This window comes from Lagenorhynchus albirostris, chromosome 10, assembly GCF_949774975.1.
Source record: "Lagenorhynchus albirostris chromosome 10, mLagAlb1.1, whole genome shotgun sequence".
NCBI classification, from domain to species: Eukaryota; Metazoa; Chordata; class Mammalia; order Artiodactyla; family Delphinidae; genus Lagenorhynchus; species Lagenorhynchus albirostris.
In genome coordinates, this window is record NC_083104.1 from 35,934,924 (window position 1) to 35,955,972 (window position 21,049).

The following is a 21,049-nucleotide window of genomic DNA, read 5'->3' on the forward strand; positions in this document are numbered from 1 at the left end:
TTGCGGAGCACGGGCTCTAGGCGTGCGAGCTTAAGTAGTTGTGGCACGCGGGCTCAGTTGCTCCATGGCATTTGGGATCTTCCTGGACCAGGAATTGAACCCATGTCCCCTGCATTGGCAAGTGGATTCTTAACCATTGTGCCACCAGGGAAGTCCCCCATATTTTATTTATCCATTAATGGGTGGGTGGACATTTGGGTTGTTTCTGCCTTTTGACGTTACAAATAATGCTGCTGTGTACATTCATGTACAAGTTTTGGTGTAGACATATGTTTTCAGTCATCTTGGGTATACACCAAGAAGTGAAATTGCTAGGTCACATGGTAAATCTATGTTTAACATTTTCAGGAACTGCCAGACTGTTTTCTAAGGGGATTGAACCATTGTACATTCCCACCAGCCTTGCCTTTATGTTTTATCACCCCCAGAGGAGCAGGGTCCTGGTAAATATCATAGTTCCCTAAGGACTGTAGGTGGGAGACAGTCACAAAGGAGACTGGGAGTGTGGCAAACAGTGGGAGGTTGGCAGCTGTCTTGCCTCTCCTCTTGCTTGCTTATTTATGTAGCCTGTACTACCCTGGCTTCCTTGCTAAGTCTTAGAACACACCTCACATGTCCTCATTCTAGGGCCTTTGTTCTGGGTTTTCCCTATGGCTGGCAGGCTTTTTCCTTCTGTTTGTCCTTCAAGTCTTTGTCCAAATGTTACCTTTTCAGTGACGCTCCCCCGCCTTCCTCGTCCCGGTCCCCGCCCCCCCCCCCCCACCGCAACCTCCGCATTCAACTTTCAGCCTATGCGTCTCCCCTGCCCAGCTCTATCACTTACCATATTTCGAAAAGTACTTTTTCTCCTTCCCACTAAAACATAAGCTTCATGAGGGCAGGGATTTTGGCCAGTATTCTTCACTGATAACATCCCTAATATTTTGATAGGGCTTATTAACACAGAGTAGGTTTCTGGTAAATATTTGTTGAAAGAATGAATAAATAACTTTCCATTTCAGAGTAGGTTTCTGGTAAATATTTGTTGAAAGAATGAATAAATAACTTTCCATTTCAGAGTAGGTTTCTGGTAAATACTTGTTGAAAGAATGAATAAATAACTTTCCATGTCAGTAAATGCATTTTTTTCTTAAAATAAAAATTTAAGTCATAGAAGTACACATATGACTACATTCTTATCATAAAATGTTTATTCAAAGCAGATAAAGCACAAATTCCCTTTTACCCTATTCCTGAATCTCACTCTCCTAGAAGTAACCACTGGTAGTGATTTGTATGCATTCTTCCAGATCATTTAAAAAGTATCTGTAGATATATAAAGAAATGTATATACTATAGAAATATGTAGTTTTGTGTATGTTTGAGTATGTTTTATAAGCATGCACACACACACAAACTACTGTCTATACCCAAAACCTTTTCATCACTCCCAACATAAACTCTGTACCCATTAAACTATCTCATTCTTTTTAACTCTCATCTTAACGAATGTGCCCTAATTTACTGATTGATATTGAGGTTTCCAGTTTTTCCCTAGCCACAGACATTGCTCAAGCATACATTTAGGCTTTTGCACTTTGTACGTGTGGGAGTGTCTTCTCTGTGTATGCCCTGGAAGTGAGAACAATTTAATCTCTTTCTTTGAAATCGTTATGCTGCTTATTTATTTTTTGGATAGTTTTCTGAAATAGATATTAGAAATTGAATTGCTCGGTTGTAGAGAATACAGGTTAAAATTTTTGATGAAATAAAATTTCTTTCTAAAAGGGTCGCATCCATTTGTGCTCTTCAACCGGTGATAGCAGCATTCATATCTCCATATCTTTACCCATATTGGGTGTTATTAATCTTTTATTTTTGCCAATCTGTGAGTGAAAAATAACTTGTTTTAGCTGTTGATGTTAAACATATTTTCATATGCTTTTAAGTCATTTGCATTTCTTCTGTAAAATTCCTGTTTATATCTGACTGTTTTGCCCCTATAAGGTTTGGTCATTTTTCATTGATTTATAGGTGCTTTCTGTAATTATGGCTGTTAATTCTTTGTCTATTATATTGATATATGCTGGCAGTATTTTTTTCTAGTCTATTAACTTGGCTTTGAAAGTTGTTTATGGTGTCTTTTTGCTAATCAGAAGTTTTAAATGTTTATGTAGTCAAATGTATCCATTTTATAGCTTCCTTGCTTAAGGAAGTCTATACTATACCAAGGTTATAACCATATTCTCTTGTGTTTTTCTTTTAATTTGTTTGGAGTCTTAATTTTCATGTTTTGCTCTTTTAATTCACCTGGGATTTATTTATGTTGCAGCATGAAGTAAGGATCTAATTTTTTTCCTCCCAAAATGGATAGCCAATTCTTTATTATTAGTTTGTTCATCCTTTCACAATTGATATGGGATGCCATTGTATCACAAACTGTACTCTCATATAAATGCATCTATTTCTCAATCTCATTCTATTTTATGGGTGTATTTGTCTTTTCTTGCACTAATACTACACTATTTTAATATTTTGATAGAAGGAACTAGCTTCATCATATATCATCTTTTACAAATATGTAGCTAGATTGTACATTTTCTCTTTTAGATGCATTTAAAAATTAGCTCATCAAGGTGAATAAAATACCCTATTGGGATTTTGATTGGGAAGGAAAACATTTCTCTAACACAGTTTTATTGGCCATGTAGTAATACAATGTATGCTTGTACCATATTTTACTTAAAAATTTCTCATTGTTAGTCCAAAATAACCCTTTTAAAATATTGCCTCATAATTTGGCTTTTTAAAAGATTGAGATATAATTGACATATAACATTGTATTAGTCCAAGTTGTACAACACTGTGATTTGAGCTATATATATATATATATATATATATATATAGCAAAATGATTCGATTGTGTATGTATATATGTGTACACAGCATCTTCTTTATCCATCCATCCATGGACAGTTAGGTTGCTTCCATGTCTTGGCTATTGTAAATAATGCTGCAATGAACATGGGGGTGTAGGTATCTTTTTGAGCTAGTGTTTTCATTTCCTTTCATTTCACATACGCAGAAGTGGAACTGCTGGATCATATGGTAGTTCTATTTTTAATTTTTTGAAGAATCTACATAGTGTTTTCACACAGTGCCTACACCAATTTATATTCCCACCAGTGGTGCACAGGGATTTCCTCCACATCCTTGCCAACACTTGTTATTTCTTGTCTTTCTGATAATAGCCATTCTGACAGGTGTGAGATGGTATCTCACTGTGGTTTTGATTTCCATTTCCCTGATGATGTGATGTTGAGCACCTTTTTAAAAAATTAGGGTATTCTTGAGTTGTGGGTTTTATTTAAAGCTTTTACTGGTTTTGTAAATTAATAAGTACTGATTTGTAAAGCTGAGATAGATGTGCCCTGTGTTGCATTTACATAATCATGAAAAAGTTAAGTTAGGGTCAGATTTAACTTAGATGATTTGAGTGGCTAAGATGTGTCAACTTAACAGACTTATTTTTTATCTCCCTAGTTAAACATGTAGCAGTGGGTTAAAAACAATAACAACAAACAACTTAATGAAACAATAGAAAATTTCTACCCATGATAATCAAGTTACATTGACATTTGACAGATGGAAGCATAAGATTTAATTTAGATAGCCTGTCAAATAAGATGTGCACAAGGTCAGGGAGTGATGATTAACCCTTGTGGAGAGTGAAAGGCCAACTGAAATCAACACCTGTTGGGGAACAAAAAATACAGTGACTCTACCACTAGCATTTACCGTCAAGGGCAGGGTTAACTTTGCAAATCTGCCCAAAATGGAGCATCTGATTTGCTGAATTGTTTGCACTTACCATATTTACAACATACTTGAAATTATTACTGACCTTCCATTTGTTCGGTTGAGGGAGAGGAGTGCAAATTCAAGCATGTTAGTTAGTGGGAATTTTCCTTTTAACTGTCTGGTAAATATTTACTGAACTAAAGCATTTTCTTGCAACCACCATACATACTAGGTCATATCTTTATAGTCACACTGAATTTCTGTCCTTCTTCCTAAGTGCTTTAAAAATTATATCCAACATGTTAAATCATTTGGCTGAGGACTCATGCTACAGAAATCTCTCTTGCATTATTGTAACTTTTCCACATTATAAATACTCTTACTCAGTGTTTAATCTTAGCCTTGAAAATCAAGAGCATTAACGTTCAGCTGAGTAGTATAAGCTGAGAGTGTGGACTGCATGGGTAAACTGAAATAGCATGGGAGGGGAAGCATCATGTAGCTGTTTGTTGTTCAGATGACTTTTAGATCTTTTTAAAAATCTATTAAAGTATAAGTATTCCATGGTGGTTTTATTTTATATTGATATATCACTAAAAATGAAGTAGCGAATTCAGTTCAGTTTTATTCTACCTGGGTTTTGTTTCTGTTTTCTTTGTGTGCCTGTGTGTGTGTGTGTGTGTGTGTGTGTGTGTGTGTGACATCAAAGCTGGTTTTGTACAATTAGCTTTGCTTTTTTAAATTGTTATTTTTGTTTCTTAGAAGTGTTTCCTATTTTAAAATACTGGCTTTAGTCTCTTTTATTAGAACCTCCTGTAAATATCTAGGCTGCTGTTTAGTTCACTGAAAGATTCTTAAATAAGATGAACAAGGTCCAGATTAGTTAGTTCATGAGAACTTATTTAAATAAATAATTCTGATGTATTCTGGTCACCACAAGAGGAATTATAATACCAAAATCAGTGATAAATAAAGACAGTAAAACAGTTTAACATGAATAGGAAATAAATGAAAAGTGAATTAAATTTTTATATTTTAAGCTCCTTGATATTTTATTGTTTTTTTCCTCACTGCATAAAAAGAGAGCAGACTAGCAATAAAGAGAAAGATCTGACAGATGTTCTACAGCAAAAGGCTTCATCAGTTTATTTCTCATGATACTATTAAGACAATGAACTGATTATTTATTAAAATCTAAGTGATGCTGTAAGATCAAAAAAATGTCACAGCCCTTTTTAACAACTTTGTATGTTGACAGATGGTAAATGGTCTTCTTGCAGTGATGTATAAAAATACTGGGGAAAAAAAAAATACTGGGGGCTTCCCTGGTGGCGCAGTGGTTAATAATCCACCTACCAATGCAGGAGAGACAGGTTCGAGCCCTGGTCCGGGAAGATTCCACATACCGCGGAGCAACTAAGCCCATGCGCCACAACTACTGAGCCTGCGCTCTAGAGCCTGTGAGCCACAACTACTGAAGCCCATGTGCCTAGAGCCCGTGCTCCGCAACAAGTGAAGCCATTGCAATGAGAAGCTCGCGCACTGCAACGAAGAGTAGCCCCCACTCACTGCAACTAGAGGAAGCCCGCGCGCAGCAACGAAGATCCAATGCAGCCAAAAATAAAGAAAGAAAGAAAGAAAGAAAGAAAGAAAGAAAAATTTAAAAAATACTGAATCACTACACCTGAAACTTATGTAATAATGTGTGTTAATTATAACTTAATTTTTTAAAAGTTACATTCTTAGTTTTAGCTACATAAGACTTGCATTTCCCCCAACTCATGTCTTTTTGGCTTTGAAGATTTATTAATAATAATTATTATTATTATTGCACTATGTGGCTCGCTGCACAAAATATGCTGACGTATTTCAAGAGTTTATGAGTGTAAGCAGTGGATGACATCTTCACAACCTAGTAAACCAACAGATAATTTTGTTACATCAGACCCATGATGAAGTTTCAAGACTATATGTAGAAATGACCCTAAGTTAGTGCCATAGGAACTTGAATCTGTCAATATTGCATAACAGTTAACATTAACTCAGCATTTACTATGTAGCTCTATGCTACGTGCACTTCATTGTTTATCCTACTTATCCTGTCAGTCCGGTGAGGTAGGTACAGTACTGTTACACTCCATTTTATTAGTGATGTCATTGGCACCAATAAGGTGATTGTTGAAAGTCACATAGCCAAGTAAACAATGGACACAGGATTTTGAAAAGTTAATATAAATAATAATTGTCCTTCACTTGCTTTTTTCATTGAGAATATAGATGACATTCCCATATGCTTTTATGGATCTACTTGAATTCTTCTAATGACTACAAATTATTTCCTAGTGTAGGTGTATCATAATGTCTGTAGCCATCTCATTCACATTTGATGGACATATAGGCTGTTTCTGGTTTCTCACTGTTACAGATAATACAGCAGCAAACATCATTGGCTATGTAGCCTTCCACACATTTGTGTTGTGTGAAAGGTTCTTTTGTTGTTGTTCAAGAGTGCTTTTTTTAAATTTATTTTTTATTGAAGTATAGTTGATTTACAATGTTGTGTTAGTTTCACGTGTAAAGCAAGGTGATTAAGTTATACATACATATATATATATATATCTATTCTTTTTCAGATTTTTTTCCATTATAAATTATTACAAGATATTGAATATAGTTCCCTGTGCTCTACAGTAGGTCCTTGCTGTTTATCTATTTTATATATAGTGTGTATCTGTTATTCCTAAACTCCTAATTTATCCCTCCCCTGCCATTACCCTTTGGTAACCATAAGTTTGTTTTCTATGTCTGTGAGTCTGTTTCTGTTTTGTAAATAAGTTCATTTGTATCACTTTTTTAGATTCCACATATTGTGTTGTGTGAAAGTTTCTTAACAGTAGAATTATTGCTCAAAGAGTTTGTCTTTTAAATCTTTATATGTTAAATTATTTATCATTAAATTCCTCTCCAAAAAGGTAGTACCAATATATACTCTCTCCCTTTGTCTGTCTTCTTTGCCAACTCCGGAGATTTTCAGTTTTAAAAATTTTACCAGTTGGAAAGGTGAAAAAAATAGTATTTGATTAAAAAGTCTCATTATTGCACTACTAATGAGATTGAGCATATTTTTGTAAGTATTAACTCTCATTTTTAGTATGGATTAATTACATATTTTACCGATTTTTCTTTTCTTTTTTTCTTGTTGAATTATGGGAGCTTGTATTTGGAAATTAATCCATTATCTTACATGTTGTTAATATTTTCACCCATCTCAACTGTCTTATTTATTTATTTTTATTGAAGTAAAATTGACATATTATATTAGTTTAAGGCATACAGCATAATGATTTGATATCTGTATACATTGTGAAGATTACTGCAATTAATCTAGTTAACATCTGTCACCATACATAGTTAGAAAAAATTTTTTGTGTGTGATGAGAACTTTTAAGACCTACTCTGTTATCTTTGACTTTTATTTACGGTGTCTTTTGCCATGTAGAAATTTTATACTTTTATGGTTTTTTGTCACTCCTTTATGGTTTCTCTGATTGGGTCCAGAGTAATTTTTTTTTTTTCCCAGAGTGATGTTTTTAAAAACACAGATTTGATCCTTTCTCTGCTTAAGAAAACCCTCGGTTGCTTCCCATTGAGAGGCACTATAATACAGCGTTTGAGGACATATAATATGGACGTTTTGCTAGGTTTGAGACCTGGTTTTCCTACTTAACTAGCTGTGGGACACTAGCAGGTAGTACCTGTTTTGTGCCTGTTTCCTCATGATAGTGATGTCACCTTGTCCAGTTGTTGAGAGTATTAAATGGATTAATATGTTTAAGTGCTTTGGACAGTACCCAGTTTATGGTTAATCCCCAGTTTGTATCAACTGCGGTATTCCTACTCTTCCTGTCCAGTTTCATTGTGTGCCACTTACCCGGTTGGTTCCCATGCTCCAGCCACAGTGGCCTGCTCTCAGTTCCTCCCCACCTTAGAGCCTTTGTATGTGCTGCTCCCTATTCCTGGACTATTCTTTCCTTTCTGCCCTTTTTGCCTAACTGCTGTTTCCCCTTTAGTGTCAGCTTAAATACCTTTCCCCGCCCCAGGGACGCTGTCAGTGACCTCTTAGTTTAGGTTAGGTCTGCCATTATGTTCTATCTTAGCACCTACTGCTGTTTTTCCTTCATAGCACTTTAAATAATTGTTTTAAATTGTTGGCTTAAATTGTCTTACACCAGTTGAAAATAAGCATCATGAATGCGGGAACCAAGTCTCTCTTGATTGCTTTACCCTTATTTCCTAGAATAGTGGATGGTAATGAGCTAGTGTTTAATAAATATGGGGAGTGAATGAATTGGCAGGTGGAATGGTACAGTTTGAATGTTTTGGGCTTGGGGTAGGAAAGTAAACTGAGAGAAGAAAGCTTATTTAGAGGCTTTAAATCTCACTACCAGGTTTCTATTCAGTTATTCCTATCTGCGAAAGTGTGAGTTTCAGTGCTTATGTTGTTATATGAAAAGATTTTGGATAACTGGCAGTTACCTCAAATGGGATATCCATAATTTTAACTGTTATTAAGATTTTCTCTATGCTCAATATGAAATTTAGTTTTAAAATCTGAAAATGTTACACTCATTTTACAGATTTTAAAAATGGACATAATAGGGCTTCCCTGGTGGCGCAGTGGTTGAGAATCTGCCTGCCAATGCAGGGGACACGGGTTCTTGCCCCGGTCCGGGAAGATCCCACATGCCGTGGAGCGGCTAGGCCCGTGAGCCGTGGCCACTGAGCCTGCACGTCTGGAGCCTGTGCTCCGCAATGGGAGAGACCACAACAGTGAGAGGCCTGCGTACCGCAAAAAAAAAAAAAAAAGGACATAATATAGTCTGTATAAGATTGCATATTTAGTTACGGGTAGAGCTGGGACTAGAATCTGGGTATCCCTATCACCCAGCTCACACTGTTGTACTTGAGGTAGCTTGTACCTTTTCAAAGAGTATGTTAAAATTTAAACTAATTTTTTCTTAGTGTTTAAAAGATTTTTATGATAATCTTTTACTGGGGATCTAATACAGAATCAGAATCTTTTTGAGAGGTTCAGAGTTGTTTGCTCTTGTAGGTATCACCCAGGCAGCTGTGGCTGTTGAGTTGCTATTCCACCTTTATAGTTTTCTGCATTGTTGCCCTTGAGGTTAGTTCACATCACGCCTTCCTGCAGCAGCTCCTTTTCCCCCTTGCATTTACTCTTTCTAATCTGTTAGGCATATATAAAGGCAGTATCTTAGATTGTTCTACATGTATGTAAAGCAAGAATAAATAGATTCATCCATGCTGCAGCATGGATGGGCCTCAAAAACATGCTGAGTGAAAGAAGTCCACAAAAGACCACATGTTGTATGATTTCATTTGTGTGAAATGTCCAGAAGAGGCAAAATCTCTAGAGACAAAAGCAGATTAGTGTTTGCCTGAGGCTAGGGATGGAATGGAGAAGAACTGCAAATGGGGAATGAAGTTTCTTTCCAGGGTGATGGAAATATTCTAAAATTGGATTATAGTGATGGTTATACAACTGTAAATTTACTGAAAATTATTGAATTGTACACTTAAAATGGGAGATTTTGGCATGTGAATTATATCCCAATAAAGCCTTTTTAAAAAAGAATAAATGGTTTCAGAGGTTATTTTGGAGGGATTGAGCTCTCTTTATAAGTGTAATTGTAGACAAATATAGTTGATACTTTTTGGTTCTGCATAATATTCTAGGTAAATGAAATAGAAAACTAGATAAAATAATATGTCGTATCCTGAATCTTATTTACTGGTTAAGACAGGGCATTGAAAGCTAACTTTTCCCCCCAGGATTTCATTAGGAATTAGAGTTTTTGTGGATAGTGGTGCTCAGTATTATAATCTAAGTTGAAGGGGTAGTGATTCATATATATGTTGATTTTTTGTGATTTTTAGATATCAAGGTCTTGATAGCTCTTTCTCTCTCTCTCTCTCTCTCCACACACACACACACACACACACACACACACACAGTCTTCAAAATTAGAAAAGGTGTCAAATTTTTTTTCTCTAGTTCCATCTATTCTGCCAGTGTATTTTTGTTTTATCTGCCCTTTCAACCCACCAGAGTAGCATGTCTTATGACTGAATAAACACTGGGCTGCAGCCTGTTAATGTGTTCTTTTTGATTTTGCAGCACTTTCATTTGGACCCTTGGATGCCCATTGAACAGATGCTTGAGAACTGCAAGTAATCTTCAGACTGTAGCATAACTATAAGGCCTGTCCTCTGTGTGGGGAGGAGATCACCCATGTGCTGTGGAAATGAACGGGGAGCAGCAGATTGATGCAGGTATTGGTTTTGCTGAGCAAAATCCATTCTTCAGAGTGCAGAATTCCATTACTTACCTGTGTTATGTTGTATGGCTTATCTTTCTACCACTAAATGGGAAGCTCTTTGAAGACATGAGTTGTCTTTCTTTGTACCTGGCAGAGAACCTGGCACTGAGGGGTGGGGGTGGGCGTGTACTCAGCATGTTTGTTGAAAAAGTAAGTAACTTTTATGAGCAGACTTCGTTAAAAAAAAAACACAGTTTCTTTTGAGGTAATTATTAATTCATAGGAGCTTGCAAAAATACTGACAGTTCTCATGTACCATTCACTCAGTTTCTACTGTAAGTTACATCTCATTTAAGTATAGTACAGTATAAAAGCTATGTATAAAATGTATGTAGTTCTGTCATTTTATCACGTGTAGATTCCTGTAAGCACCACCTCAGTCAAGATACAGAACTATTCCATCACCACACAGAGCTCCTTTGTACTGCCCCTTCATAGTTACACCTACTCCTCTTCCCCAATATTCCCTAACCCCAGGTAACCATTAATCGGTTCTTCATCTCTATAATTTTGTCATTTCCAGAATGTTACATAAATAGAACCACACAGTATGTGACTTTTTGAGATGGACTTTTTCACTCAAAATAATGCCCCTGAGATCCATCCAAATTCTTGAATGTATCAGTAGTCTGTTCCCTTTTATTGCTTGCTAGTATTCCGTGGATATACTGCAGTTTGGTTAACCGTTCATCTGTTGCAGTACATTTTGGTTGCTTCTAGTTTTTGGTTTTTATGAATAAAGATGCTATAAACAATCATATACATAAAATTTCATTTTTCTGGGATAAATGCCGAGGAGCACAGCTACTTTCCAGAGTGGCTGTACCATTATGCATTCTTAGCAGCAGTATATGAGATCTGATTTCTTCACATCCTCACAGCCATTTGGTATTGTCACTATTTTTATTTAAGTCATGCTGATAGATGTGTAATGATAGCTCATCCTGGTCTTAATTTTCTTTCCCCTATTGGCTGAATGCAAATGATGTTGAACAGGTGCTTACTTGCTATCCCTGTATCCCCTTCAGTACCATGTCTTCGTATTTTTGGCTCATTTATTAATCATATGGTTTGTTTGCTTTTTAATTAATAATTTTTTTAACTATTGAGGTTTCCTAAAAACATCTTTATTGAAATATTTTTTAAAGATATAATTCACATACTATAAAATTTACACTTTGAGAGTATACAGTTCAGTAGTTTTTAGTATATTCAGAAAGTTGTGTGACCAACACTACTACCTAATTCCAGAACATTTTCATCACTCCTCAGAAGAAACCATTAGCAGTCATTTCTTGCTTAATCTACCCTCTGGCAACCATGTCTACTTTCTGTCTCTACAGATTTACCTATTCCTACTTTCTTTTTATTAATGTTTGCATGGTATATCCTTTTCATCCTTTCACTTTCTTTTTTTTTTAAATTTTATTTATTTTTGTCTGCACTGGGTCTTTGTTGCTGCGCGCGGGCTTTCTCTAGTTGTGGCAAGCAGGGGCTACTCTTTGTTGCGGTGCGTGGGCTTCTCATTGCTGTGACTTCTGTTGTTGAGAAGCACAGGCTCTAGTCACATGGGCTTCAGTAGTTGCAGCTCGCAGCTCGGTAGTTGCGACATGCAGGCCCTAGAGGGCGCAGACTGGCTTTAGTAGTTTCGGTGTGTGGGCTCGGTAGTTGTGGTGCATGGGCTCTAGAGCGCAGGCTCAGTAGTTGTGGCCCACGGGCTTAGTTGCTCCGCGGCATGTGGGGTCTTCCTGGCCCAGGGATCGAACCCGTGTTCCCTGCATTGGCAGGCGGATTCTTAACCGCTGCACCACCAGGGAAGTCTCTCATCCTTTCACTTTCAACCTGTGTAAATTGTTATATTTTGAGTAAGTTTCTTGTAACAGCATGTAGTCATTAAAATTTTTTTTTTCAGTCTTGTAATTGGTGTCGATCATTTACACTTAATGTAATTATTGATATGTTAGGGCTCACGTCTGCCTTTTTTTTTTTTTTTCCCCCGGTACGCGGGCCTCTCATTGCTGTGGCGTCTCCCATTGCGGAGCACAGGCTCCGGACGCGCAGGCTCAGCGGCCATGGCTCACGGGCACAGCCACTCCGCGGCATGTGGGATCTTCCCGGACCGGGGCACGAACCCGTGTCCCCCGCATCGGCAGGCGGACTCTCAACCGCTGCGCCACCAGGGAAGCCCCATCTGCCATTTTTGTCCGTTTGTTTTCTCTGTTTTTTTAATACATTTATTTATTTATTTATTTACTTTTAGCACGTTGGTGCACATAGGCTTTCTCTAGTTGCTGCAAGCGGGGGGCTGCTCTTCGTTGCAGTGCACGGGCTTCTCATTGCTGTGGCTTCTATTGTTGCGGAGCACAGGCTCTAGTCACACGGGCTTCAGTAATTGTGGCTTGCGGGTTCAGTAGTTGTGGCTTGCGAGCTCTAGACCACAGGCTCAGCAGTTGTGGCGCACGGGCTTAGTTGCTCCACGGCATGTGGGATCTTCCCGGACCAGGGCTTGAACTTGCTTCCCTTGCATTAGCAGGCAGATTCTTAACCACTGCGTCACCAGGGAAGCCCTGTTTTCTCTGTTTTTTTGTTCCTATCTTTTCCTGCCTTCCTGTGGGTTACCTGAACATTTTTTTAGAATTTCATTTTGTTTTGTCTATACAGTGTTCTTGAGTGTATCTCTTTATATAGCTTTTTAGTGGTTGCTCTAGGTATTACATTATATATATTTAACTTACCACACTCTGCTGGTTTTATCATTTTGTTAATTTGAGTGAAGTGTAAAAATTTTACCTATTTTTATGTCTCTTTTCCTACTCTTATTTATAATAAACTTGTCTTAAATATTCTTCTACATGTTTTGAGAACCACATCAGATATTGTTAAAAGTTTTGCTTCAACTGTCAAATATAATTTAGAAAATTCAAGAGGAGAAGGAAAATGTAGTATGTTTTCCAGTATTTTTACTCTTTTCATTGTTCTTTATTCCTTCCTGATTTTCCAAGATTCCTTCTCTGTCATTTCATTTCTGTTTATAGAACTTCCTTTAGCCATTTTATTAGGGTAGGTCTCTTGGTGATAGAATTCATTAGTTTCCCTTCATCTGAGAATATCTTAATTTTGCCACTTATTATTAAAGGATATTTTTGCTAAATATAGAATTCTGAGTTGAAAGTTCTTTTCTTCATCTCCTGAAAAATATTGTGCCTTCTGGCCTCCCTTTCTGATGAAAATTTGCTGTCATTGGAATTCTGTCTCCCGCCACTCCCCTTAGAAGAGGTATTGTTTCTCTTGCTGCTTTGAGGATTTTTTGTCTCTAGTTTTCAGCAGTTTGACTCTGTGTATCTGTGCACAGATTTCCTTGGGTTTATCTTGTTGGGAGTTTTCTCACCTTCTTAAAAGTATAGGCTTATGTCTTTTGACAAATTTGGAAACTTTTCAGCCATTATTTCTTCTAGGACTTCTTCTGCTCTGTTCTCTTTGTCTTCTTTTGGGACTCTGAAGACACTTTTGTTAGGTCTGTTGCTATTGTGGCATAGCTCTGTGAGGCGCTTTTCATTTTTTTTTCTCTCCATTGTTGAAATTGGGTGTTTTCTATTGCTCTTTAATTTTGGTGTTTCTTTCCCTGTCCTCCTCATTCTGCTGTAGAGCTTATCTGTAGAGGAGTTTGTTTTGTTTTGTTTTTTGGTTATTGTATTTTCAGTTCTAAAATTTGTTTTGAGCTGGGGAGGAATGAAAGATGGGAATAGCTCCAACTTAAAGAGCCACAATCCCACTATTCTAACAGAGGTTCTGTAACTTGTCTTGATAGATGCTTTTCAGTTTGTTCTGTGCCTTCAGTTAATTTCAGAACTTTGAAATGGTCAATTTTCATTGTTTAGCCAGTATTTTTGCTGCTTTTCTGGAAGAGTGGGTTCACTGAGGTACTCACTCCGCTATTTAGGAAGTTGATTTGTTTTCTTTCAAGTGTTATTATTAACTCATATCATATATACATTACATATATATTTTATATATGAATTTGAATCTATTGCTGTCATCATTCATTTGATGATCAAATTGCCTCATTCTAGACCAATGAGAGTTCTTTCAGATTGGTTCCTGTGTTCTTTGGATGTGATGTCATATATCTTTGATAGTTCTAGTCCTTGCTTTCTGGTATAATAAGATTCCAAGGTACCTCTTGCACATTTCCTGCCCCAAGCTTGCAATTTGCCATTTCTCTGAGGAGCTCTCTTTTTTTAAGTGGATATGATATTTACAGTCTACAATCCAGGTGCTGGGGTGCTCATTGATAGCAGATTGCCATTTCTTCTAGGTCTTATCCATAGCGATAGCTAGGAAATACACGTCTTTTGAAGAGAAAAGAAAATCAGATGGCTTCATCTGATATTTACAATTTTAATTTAAAATTACAGGGTTTTTATTTCTTTGATTTTATATTCATGTCTCTTTTCTTTTAGAAATGTGTTGTTTTGTAATGTCTTTAGTATCATCACTTATTTGTTTTTATCCTATAATATTCATATAATTTTTTCACAATAACAATACCAACCTTCCGAATATCAGTAGGATAATAGTATAGTTTAAGATTTCTTTATGTTTTTGCCTTTAGATATATTCCACTTGGGTTTGTAGTCAAAATTTTGTATTTTATTAATGACTTAAAGGGATCCTGTTTTCTTTGCGGTTTTGACACCAACAGTTAGGCATATTTAAGTTCATTTTCAGTTTTTAGAATTTTTAATTTAAATGTTTCTGAATTGTGTAAAGTATATACATAGTTACAAAGTCAAAATTATATAACAACATTCCCACTTTCAGCCTGATAGTATTCATCCTTTTTATTCTTCTCCATATATACAACAAGTTTTATTACTTTTTATTCTATTTTTCATGTTTTAAAATGTAAAAAGATATGTGTGAGCATTTACATATATATTCATCTCTCTCTCACCTTATACAAAAACTAGAGCTACAATAAAAACTGCTGTGTGTTTTGCTGTTTCACTTAGTGTATACTGAAGATTATTCCACATCAGTATATGGAAATCATTCTCATTCTTTTTTACAGATGTATAGTACTGGATGTATATACCGTATTTTATTCACCCTGTTCCTTATTGATGGACATTTGGGTTGTTTCCAGTCTTGGTATTACATATAGTACTGCAATCAGTAGCTTTGTACATATGTCTTTTTGTATTTTTGCCAGCATATCTTTGGGATAGATTCCTAGAAGTGGGATTGCTGGATCAAAAGGTAAATACATATGTAATTTTGCTAGATATTGCCAAGTTCTTTCACCGGGGTTGTGTCGTTATGCTTTACCTGCTTAATTACCTGCCTCACCATGGAGTGTGTTGTCAGACTTTGGAATTTTTTCCATCTGATATCTCAGTGTAGTTTCCATTTGCATTTTTTTAAAATGAATAAATTTGCACACGTTTCCATATGTTTAAGGACTATTTGCATTTTTAAAAAATAAATTCTCGGGACTTCCCTGGTGGCGCAGTGGTTAAGAACCCGCCTGCCAATGCAGGGGACACGGGTTCAGGCCCTGGTCCGGGAAGATCCCATATGCCACGGAGCAACTAAGCCCATGTGCCACAACTACTGCACCTGCGCTCTAGAGCCCACGCCACAGCTACTGAGCCTGCGTGCCGCAACTACTGAAGCCTGCACACCTAGAGCCCGTGCTCTGCAACAAGAGAAGCCACCACAATGAGAAGCCCATGCACCGCAACAAAGAGTAGCCCCTGCTTGCTGAAACTAGAGAAAGCCCATGCACAGCAATGAAGACCCGACGCAGCCAAAAATAAATAAAATAAATTTATTAAAATTAAAATAAATAAATTCTCTTTTCATGTGTTTTGCTGACTTTTCTATCAGATCATTAGTCTAGTTTCTTCTCAGTTTTTAGGTAGTTTTTGATGAATGAGAGATTTTAGTCCTTTCATTCACTGCTTTTATTGTTGTTATTGTTTATTTTTAAATCAGCGTGCTATTTGAGGGACTAGGGTTCTTGTCAAGGACCATGAATATGAATGTCCAGCCTTGTTGTGTTTTAGTGATGGAAGTTGAATTTCTACTGGCTCATACTTCCAGGATGCTCCCAATAAAGTCTTTGTTGGTTTGTTGTATTTCTAGGGAAAATTTTCAAATACATAGAAATGAAAACAATATAGGAAACACCCACGTACCTACAATGCAGAATTTAAAAATTAATAAATAATAAATTAACATTGTCCAATATTTGTTTTCATTTTCAAAATTGCGGTAAAGTATCCATAACATAAAATTGACCATTTCAGCCATTTTTAAGTGTACTGTTCAGTGGCATTACATTACATACATTCACATCATTGTGCAGCTATTACCACCGTCCATCTCCAAAACTTTTTCATCTTCCCATACTGAAACTCTGTACCCATTAAACACTAACTCCCCATTCCCCTCTCCCCCCCAGTCCTTGGAAACTACCATTCTTCTTTCTGTCTCTATGAATTTGACCACTCTAACTACCTCAAGTAAGTGGAATCATAGAATATTTGATCTTTTGTGGCTGGCTTGTTTCATTTAGTGTAATGTTCTCATGGTTCTTCCACATTGTAGCCTGTAGCCTGTGTCAGAATTTCCTTCCTTTTTTTTCGGAGATGTGGTGCTTTATATATATATATATATATATATATATATATATATATAAATTTATTTATTTATTTTTGGCTGCATTGGGTCTTCATTGCTGCATGAGGGCTTTCTTTAGTTGTGGCGAGCAAGGGCTACTCTTCGCTGTGGTGCACGTGCTTCTCATTGCGGTGGCTTCTCTTGTTGCAGAGCACGGGCTCTAGGCATGCAGGCTTCAGTAGTTGTGGCACATGGGCTCAGTTGTAGTGGCTCATGGGCTCTAGAGCTCAGCCTCAGTAGTTGTGGCGTACGGGCTTAGTTGCTCTGCGGCATGTGGGATCTTCCCAGACCAGGGCTCGAACCCATGTCCCCTGCATTGGCAGGCGGATTCTTAACCACTGTGCCACCAGGGAAGCCCCTCCTTCCTTATTATGACTAAATAATATTTCATTGCATGCATATAGCACATTTTGTTTATCCATTCATCTGTTGATGGACACTTGAGTCAGTTACTTCCGCCTTTTGGCTATTGTGAATATTGCTGCTATAAACATTCATGTATAGATATCTGTTTGAGTCCCTGCTATCAGTTCTTTTGGGTATATACCCAGAAGTGGAATTGCTGGATCATATGGTAATTATATTTTTAATTTTTTGAGACACCACCAAAAATTTTTCCACTGTGGCTGTACCATTTTATATTCCGAGACCAGCAGTGCACAAAGATTCCAGTTTCTCACAGCCTTGCCTACACTTATTTTCTGCTTTTTTGATAATAGCCATCCTAATGACTGTGAGGTGGTATCTCACTGTGGTTTTGATATGCATTTCCCTAATGATGTTGAACATGTTTTCATTTCTTAAATAAAACATAATACAGTTTAAGGCTCTTTTGTACTTTCCTTCTAATCTTCTTTGCTTCCTTCCCTCCCCAAAGGTAGCACTGTTAATGTATATTCTTCCCATCCTTTTTTTATACTGTTATTGATTTGTATTTATAAACATTATATTGCAGTTTTGTTTTGAAGCCTAAATTGTATCTTGTGCTTTTCATTCTGCACCTGCTGTTTTTACTTGATGTGATTTTTTTGAGATTTATATATGTCAATATAGTTCATTTATTTCAGCTGCTATATGTAGTAGTACTCCGCTGTAGGATTGCCATAATTTATCTATTCTTCTACTGATTGCTTCTGTCTGTTGCTGTTAGAAACAGTGCTGTGGTGAGCATCCTTGTATTTGCCTCCTTGTGTTTGTGTAAAGCATAGGCTCCCCAAGGGTATACTCATTCAGCAGCTGTTTATCACAGACTTCCTAGTGACAGGCATTGTTTTGGGCGGTGGGGATAGTCAGTGAACAAAACCCTGCTCTTAGGGAGCTTATGTGAATTGGGATTATTGGATTCCAATGGAGTGTTTGAATCTTTGCTCACTCATCAAAAATGTATTGAGTCTCTGCTGTGACAGAGATGTAGGAGTGACCAAAACAAAGTTCCTGTCTTCACAGAGTTTATTGTCTAATGGGGAAGATAAAAAGACATGGTATGCTTGTAGATAGGCATGAATGCCGTGAAGATAATGAAAGCAGAGGCTGGAGGTTTCTACTTTAGATGCACACTGATGGAAGGCCTTTCTGGTGGAAGGCTTTTCTGGAGAGGTGTTGAGTAGAGGCTTGAATGACGTAAAGCTGTCAATGACAGGGGAATGAGTCTAAGCGGAGGAAATAACAAATGCAGAGACTTTGAGGAAAGAACATGGTTAGAGAGGAATGGCAAGAAACTCAGTGTCCCTCGAGTGCAGTGAGCAAACAAGAGGCTGGTTGGGGATGCAGAGTCAGGGTCGGGAACTAGGGGTCAGATCACATAGGGCCTTTGCAGTCTCCCAAATTTTAGATTTTATTGTGTGATTAAAAGGTGAAAGATATTGTAGTTAGACCTTGCACTTAGAGAGATAGCAGTAGAAATGGTGGAAGGTGATTAGATTTGGGATATTTTTAAAGGTAGTACCCAGAATTTTCTGATGGATTGGATGTGAGATGTGAAAGAAAGGGAAGAAAATAAGGATAACTCCACAGTTTTTGGATTGAGTCAAAATATCAACCATTGGTAACTTTTACTCAGTTGGAGAGTACTAAGGAAGAACAGATTGAAAATTTAAGTTTGAAATGCCTATTAAGGATCTCAGATATTTGGCATTAGATACTAAATTACAGTACAAAGGGTTTATAGTAGTTACACTCTCACCAGCTTTATGTGATCTATTTAGGTGAATCCCAGATAGATCCCAGCAGGAGACAGCATGTCACACTCTATGGTGTTGAGATTCATTGACAATCAGTGCACTAAGGGAACCTGCTATTTAAAAAGAATACTTAGTTATTTTGTGTGAAAAGTCAATTAACTTGTGAAGTAAATTGTAAGGTTTACTAAGTTTATGTTTTTATACCTTAAGTTTTTTTTTAATTGAGTCTTACCTGTTTTTGTGTTGTTTTTAATTCCAGATGCTGGATCTGGAGTGGAAGAAGTGGAATTAAGCTGGGAAGACTATCTAGAAGAGACAGGATCCACAGCAGTTCCCTACGGGTCTTTTAAACATGTGAGCGGTGACTATATTGCTTGACTTACTATATTTCTTTTCTTTGACTCACTGCACCATCAGTAGAGAGTTTAGAGTTATTTTAAGGTAGAATACTTGAGAGAATTTGAGTGCTTTTTCTTTTTCCCCCCTGTTGCCACTTTTATTAAGAAAACTTGACATATTTTAAAACCCTTTTGGTTTTGTGCATTTTTTGCCACTCGATGCCAACCTGTCTTTTTTGACCAGTCATGAATATTCCTTTATTTTTGTCAAAAAAAACCCCAAAAACCTCTTCAGTTGAAGAAAATGATTTATAGTCTGGTACAGGCAGACCTTGGAGCTGTTGCGGGTTCAGTTCCAGACCACCACAGTAAGGCAAGTGTTGCAATAAAGTGCAAGTCACACGAATTTTTTGGTTTCCCAGTACATATAAAAGTATGTTTAAACTATACTATAGTCTGTTAAGTGTGCAATAGCGTTATGTCTAAAAAAAAGTACATACCTTAATTTTAAAATACATTATTGCTTAAGAGTGCTAGTCATCATCTGAGCCTTTAGTGAGTAGTCTTTGTGCTGGTGGAGGGTGTTACCTAAATGTTGATGCTGCTGACTGGTCAGGGTGGTGGTGGCTGAAGGGTTGGGGTGGCCGTGGCAGTTTCTTGAAAAAAGACAACAGTGAAGTTTGCCCCATGGATTGACTCTTCCTTTTACGAATGATTCCTCTGTAGGTGCAATGCTATTTGATAGCATTTTACCCATTGTAGAAGTTCTTTCAAAATTGGAGTCAATTCTCAAGCCCTGCCACTGCTTTATCAACTAAGTTTATGTAATATTCTAAATCCTTTGTTGTCATTTCAACAATCTTCACAGCATCTTCACCAGGAGTAGATTCCATCTCAAGAAAGCTCATCCATGAGAAGAAACTCCTGGGACTTCCCTGGTGGTCCAGTGGTTAGGATTCCACAGTGCCAATGCAGGGGGAATGGGTTCGATCCCTGGTCGGGGAACTAAGATCCCACATGCTATACGACGTGGCCAAAAGATTAAAAAAAAAAAAAGAGGAAGAAGAAGAAGAAACTCCTCGTTTGTTCAGGTTTTATCATGAGATTGTACCAATTCAGTCACATTTTCAGGCATCACTTCTAGTTTTCTTGCTGTTCCACCCCATTGGCAGTTACTTTCTCCACTGAAGTCCTGAACCCCTCAAAGTCATCCGTGAGGGTTGGAATCAGCTTCTTCCAAACACCTGTTAATGTTCATTTTGACCTCTTCCCATGGTTCACAAATGTAATTAAAGGCATCTAGAATGATGAATCCTTTCCAGGAGGCTTTCAATTGTTAGATTCATCAGAGGAATCACTATAGCAGCTACGGCTTCATGAAATGTATTTTTTAAGTAGTCAGACTTGAAAGTTGAAATGACTTCTTGATCCATAGGCTGCAGAATGGATGTTGTGTTTGCAGGCATGAAAACGTTATTAATCTTGTACATTTCCATCAGAACTCTTGGGTAACCAGATGCATTGTCAGTGAGCAGTACTATTTTGAAAGGAATCTTTTTCTGAGCAGTAGGTCTCAACAGTGGGCTTAAAATATGCAGTAAACCATGTTGAAAACAGATGTGCGGTCATCCAGGCTTTGTTTTCCCATTTATAGAGCACAGGCAGG

At 37.1% G+C, this 21,049-nt stretch overlaps 1 protein-coding gene across 5 annotated transcripts in view; it reads left to right on the forward strand.

Moving 5' to 3' along the window:
• The window catches only part of SFMBT1 (Scm like with four mbt domains 1), a 132,574-nt gene that overhangs the window by 61,391 nt on the left and 50,134 nt on the right, over positions 1 to 21,049 (forward strand). For all 5 annotated transcript variants that reach the window (XR_009542768.1, XM_060161600.1, XM_060161601.1 and 2 more), the window contains exons 2-3: positions 9,980 to 10,134; positions 19,305 to 19,399. Coding sequence is in view for 4 of the 5 variants with exons in the window: in XM_060161600.1 (XP_060017583.1) it covers positions 10,107 to 10,134; positions 19,305 to 19,399 (123 nt within the window). In the remaining variant the exon portion in view is untranslated. The remainder of the gene's footprint in view (positions 1 to 9,979; positions 10,135 to 19,304; positions 19,400 to 21,049) is intronic.